The 5,658-nt window shown below is 43.1% G+C and overlaps 1 protein-coding gene and 1 non-coding gene across 2 annotated transcripts; one reads left to right on the forward strand and one right to left on the reverse strand.

Annotated features, from left to right (window-relative positions):
* Positions 1-4,400: 4,400 nt before the first annotated feature.
* On the reverse strand, positions 4,401-5,387 carry LOC113769319. The gene has a single exon (XM_027313778.1). It carries the CDS (start codon positions 5,385-5,387, stop codon positions 4,401-4,403), a length of 987 nt encoding a protein of 328 aa, XP_027169579.1.
* On the forward strand, positions 4,915-5,021 carry LOC113769712. The gene has a single exon (XR_003468259.1). It is a non-coding gene; the product is annotated as a small nucleolar RNA R71 (small nucleolar RNA).
* Positions 5,388-5,658: the final 271 nt, after the last annotated feature.

Raw genomic sequence — 5,658 nt, forward strand, 5'->3', positions numbered from 1 at the left:
TGTGCCCCCCAACCTAATACAAAACTGTACGGAGCACACCCCAAAACCTACAATACAGGTCGTCATCAATAGGAATCCTAATAACTTGATTTAAAACACACAAACAAGGAATAAAAATTCTAGACACGACAAACAAAAAGAAACTTTTGGGTTGCTTCCCAAGCAACGCCTCTAGTTAACGTCTGTGGCCAGACGATGGGGAGATCAACACTTAATTAGAACTGGGGTCGAGTAGATGGACCTCCTCCACAGTACCAATTTCTGACATATCCAAAAATGGCTTGAGACTATGGCCATTCACCTTAAAGCTCTTGTCAGTCTCTAAACTTCTAATCTCAACCGCACCATTGGGAAACACGTTGACAACAACATACGGTCTAATCCAGCGGGACCGCAACTTACCTGGCATGAATTTCAACCGTGAGTTAAATAGAAGCACCTTCTGCCCCATAGAGAAATGCTTAGTGCGCACTAGTCGATCATGGAAAGACTTTGTGCGCTCTTTGTATAGTTGGCATTGTCGTAGGCGTCCAAATGGATTTCTTCCAACTCCTGAAGTTGGAGTCTCATTTCCTTTCCATCTCTATCTGCGTTCAAATTGCACTGCTTAACTGCCCAAAATGCCCGATGTTCAATAGCCACAGGTAGATGACACATTTTACCAAAAACCAGCCTATACAGAGACATTCCGATTGGTGTCTTATATGCTGTGCGGTACGCCTATAGTGCATCATCCAATCGGGTACTCCAATCCTTACTTGGGTTGACCATTTTCTCCAGGATACTCTTGACCTCTCGGTTAGAGACCTCAGCTTGCCCGTTAGTTTGCGGGTGGTAGGTTGTACTAACTCGATGGTGAACTCCATATTTACGCATCAATGCTTCAATGGTGCGATTGCAGAAGTGGGTTCCCTGGTCACTGATGATTGCTCGTGGTACACCATACCTATTAAAAATATGGGATTTAAGAAATCCTACAACAACTCGTGAAACATTAGTCCGGGTAGCCTTTGCTTCAACCCATTTTGACACATAGTCGACAACTAAAAGGATATAAAGACAACCAAAAGAACTAGGAAACGGTCCCATGAAATCCATACCCCAGACATAAAAAATTTCACATAATAACATAGGAACCTGGGGCATTTCATCCCGGTGAGATAAACCCCCGAACTTTTGGCAGTTTTCACATCCTTTACAAAATAAATAAGCATCACGAAACAAGGTTTGCCAATAAAAGTCACAGTCAAGTATTTTCCTAGCAATTCTCTTGGAGCCAAAGTGCCCCCCACAAGCATAACTATGGCAATGAGTGAGTATAGAGGGAATTTTCTCATGTGAAACACATCGCCGAATAATTTGGTCGGAGTCTATTTTCCATAAATAGGGCTCATTCCAAATATAATATCGGGAATCTTGGATAATTTTATCCTTCTTACTCTTACTCATACTCATACCACTTGGAAATCTATGACTGACCAAAAAATTGACAATATCAGCATACCAGGGCTCCTTACCTCTAAGCTGAAACAAATGTTCATCTGGAAATACCTCAGATATGGGCACCCCTTCTTCATCTCTAATCAATCGACTTAAATGGTCTGCCACTGAGTTATCCACCCCTTTCCGATCTTTGATCTCCCAGTCAAACTCTTGCAATAGAAGTACCCAACGAATAAGCCTTGGTTTGGACTCCTTTGCCAAAAGGTATTTCAAAGCTGCATGGTCAGAGCAAACCGTTACTTTAGATCCCAACAAATATGATCTAAATTTCTTAAAAGCAAAAACAATGGCTAAAAGCTCCTTCTCAGTGGTGGTGTAGTTATATTGTGTTGAAAACAACGTTTCTGAAGCATAGTAGACGACATGACTACAATTCCTACTTCTCTGACCGAGTACAGCTCCCACCGCGTATTAACTGGCGTCACACATAAGCTCGAAGGGTAGGTTCCAGTCTGGAGGTTGAATGATTGGTGCTGTGGTCAACATACTCTTTAGTGTATCAAAAGACAGTCTACAAGTTTCTCCAAAATCGAATGCTACTTCCTTTTGAAACAGTTGAGACAATGGCTGTGCGATTCGTGAGAAGTCCTTTATGAAACCTCTCTAGAACCCTGCATGACCAAGAAAACTACGAACCTCTTTGACATTAGTAGGGTAAGGTAAGTTAGTAATCAAATCAATTTTCGCCTTGTCGACCTCAATACCCCTAGATGAAACAACATGGCCCAAAACAATACCCTCTTTGACCATAAAATGACACTTTTCGTAATTAAGGACCAAATTCGTTTCAATGCACCGCTGTAAAACTTTTGTCAAATGATGCAAGCATTGATCAAAAGAATCACCATAAGCTGTGAAATCATCCATGAATATTTCGATGCAATTTTCAATCATATCAGAAAAAATACTCATCATGCATCTTTGAAAGGTCCCCGGAGCATTACACAACCCAAAAGGCATACGACGGTAGGCAAAAGTGCCAAAAGGGCAAGTGAAAGTTGTTTTGTGTTGGTCTTCTTGGGCAACCGTAATCTGATAGTACCCAGAGTAGCCATCTAGAAAACAAAAGAAACACTTACCTGCCAACCTTTCAAGCATCTCATCTATGAATGGTAATGGAAGTGATCTTTCCTTGTTGCCGCATTCAACTTTCTAAAGTCGATACACATTCTTTATCCATTTTGGAGTCTCATTGGCACCAACTCGTTCTTCTCATTCCTCACAAGGGTGATGCCGGTTTTCTTAGGGACGACATGAACTAGGCTCACCCATTCACTATCAGAGATAGGAAAAATTAGTCCTAACTCTAAAAGCTTGAGAATCTCCTTCATCACCACCTCCTTTATGGCCGGGTTGAGCTTTCTCTGTCGCTCTGTCACCGATTTTGCCTCTGGTTCAAGGCGAATTTGATGCGTGCATACGGATGGATTGATACCTTTAATATCTGCCAACGTCCATCCGATTGCTGGTTTATACTCCCGCAAAATCCTTAGGAGTTTTTCCTCTTGTACCGCGGTCAAATCATTTGCGATGATGACCGGCAGGGTGTTGTGACCTCCAAGGTAGGCATACTTCAAATGTGTCGGCAACTCCTTCAATTCCAGCTCGGGAGCCTGTTCCACAGAAGGTAAAATTCTTTTATTAGAAGTAGGCAATGGTAGGAATGAGTCTATTGACCTGTCGAGAAGCGCAGGAAGCGAGTGTAGTGACATAATGGCTTCTATAGTATCCTTCTCATCCTCACTTTCCATGTTTGTATTCGTCTTACTTTGCTGTAGCACAAATTCCAGCTTGTCCTCCCTAAAATTTTGCTCAAGATGATCTTGGACAATGGAATTAGTTATACCAGCATAGTTAACAGATTCAGTATCATCCGGGTACTTCATTGCATCAAAAATATTAAATGTAATCGTTTCCCCGTCAAACTCTACAGACAGTGTACCTTTATGCACATCTATTTTGGTCCTAGCAGTACTCATGAATGGTCTACCCAGAAGAAGTACGGCCGAGTTAACTGAGTGATCATCATTCGTGTCAACGATGTAAAAATTAGCAGGGAAGATAAACTCATTAACCTTTACTAAGACATCCTCAACTACACCCTCGGGGTAGACATTGGATCTGTCTGCTAGTTGAATTATTACCCTCGTCTCTTTTAGAGGTCCTAAATTCAAGGCCTTAAAGATAAACATAGGCATAACATTGATAGACGCTCTCAGATCAAACATACCTTTTTCTATCCTTTTCTGGCCTATGATGCATGGTATTGTGAACATACCTGGATCTTTGCATTTTTGTGGTAACTTTCTTTGGAGGACTGCAGACACATTTTCACCTACCCTTACCTTGTCTTGGAGATTCAGCTTGTTCCGGTTAGTGCACAACCCTTTCAGAAACATTGCATACTTTGGTAATTGCTTAATCGCCTCTAGCAATGAAATGTTAATTTCCACGTTCCGAAAGGTGTCCAGAATCTCCTTCTCCGACTCCTCTTTCTTTGTTTTAGCAAACCTGTCAGGAAAAGGGGCGTTTATGTCGAATGTCTTAGGAATGGGTGGTGGAGTCCTTACCTTCTCTTTTTCGGGCTCCTCGGCCACTTGTTCATCTCCATTTCTTGCTGCTTTCGATTTTAAGGATTGCACCTCCTTTCCACTTCGTAGAATCATTGCACTTGCATTCTCCTTCGAATTAGGAATTACCTGAGATGGTAACTTCCCTTTACCACTCTCAAAATTGCTCATTGAAGATGCCAATTGCGACATTTGTACCTCCAAATTTCTAATGCTCGCCCGAGTTTCCTGTTCAAATCTCTGCGACTCATGCCGCATTTGACAAGTGCTATCAGCCAATAACTTAACCATATCTTCCAGAGACATACTTGCATTAGATGAGGATGGTTACTGTACAGGTGGCCTCTGCTGGAATGATTGCTGGAAACCCGAAGGTTTCTGAGCATAGCTGAAGTTGGGGTGATTTCGCCACCCTGGATTGTATGTGGGTGCATAGGGGTCATTTCTTCTTTGGGGAGGTCCAAACATGCCTTCCATGGCACTGGCTTGCTCGTACGGATCTTCTTGAAGAGTCGGGCACATATCGGTCGCATGTTCAGGAGCAGCACATATCCCACAGGTTTTAACTGCCTGTACCTGCCCCACTACCATTTGACGAACCAAGGCAGTTAGCTCAGTTAACTTATTTGCCAAGTCAGAATGATTCACCTCATTGACCCTCCTAGTTATGCCCTCGAACCTGACTCCGAACTGTTGCGAATTCTCGGCCATATTTGAGATCAACAACTTGCCTTCATCTGTTGTCTTATTAACTAGAGCTCCTCCACTAGCTGGATCGACCATACTCCTATCCATGGGTTGGAGTCCCTCGTAGAAATACTGGATTAACAGTTGGTCAGGAATTTGATGATGTGGGCAACTGGCACACAGTTGTTTGAACCGCTCCCAGTATTCATAGAGAATCTCTCCATTTGCTTGCCTAACTCCACATATCTCCTTTCTGATGTTGGCGGCCCTGGAGGCTGGGAAGAACTTCTCAAGGAATTGTCGTTTTAATGCTTCCCACGTAGTGATGGACCCCGATGGCAAGTAGAACAACCAGTCCTTAGCCTTATCTGCTAAGGAAAACGGAAAGGCACGCAACTTGATTTGTTCCTCAGTGACTCCCTGAGGTCTCATGGTTGAACACACTACATGGAATTCCTTCAAGTGCTTGTGTGGGTCCTCTCCTGCAACACCACGAAAAGTAGGTAATAAGTGAATCAAACCAGATTTTAATTCAAAAGCCTCCTCAGTGTCAAGGTACGTGATGCACAGAGGCTGTTGGTTAACATTCGGGGTTGCAAGCTCCCTCAAGGTTCTTTGGGCTGCCATTGTTTCGTTGGGTCTAGGCGAATTTGTTTCCAGTTCAATGATGTGTCACCAAAGTGAAAATTTTGCTCAAGTTCAGATGGTTGTGCTGTTGAGGTTTGTTGCTTTTGCAAATTGTCTCCTTTGTCAACCTCCTGGCGGTTTTCTCGATCTCCGGGTCGAACTCGAGTCTTCCTGTACGGGAAGATCGAGGCATAAAACAAGGCCACACTAGCCTGTGCAATAAATCACTTCAAGCACCAGGTCCCCGGCAGTGGCGCCAAAATTTGGTGGC

Source organism: Coffea eugenioides, chromosome 4 (assembly GCF_003713205.1).
Source record: "Coffea eugenioides isolate CCC68of chromosome 4, Ceug_1.0, whole genome shotgun sequence".
NCBI lineage: Eukaryota > Viridiplantae > Streptophyta > Magnoliopsida > Gentianales > Rubiaceae > Coffea > Coffea eugenioides.

Bases quoted from the DNA above. Each gene is read 5' to 3' on its own strand.
- LOC113769319 (XM_027313778.1), bottom strand. From the start codon at position 5,387: ATGGCAGCCCAAAGAACCTTGAGGGAGCTTGCAACCCCGAATGTTAAC.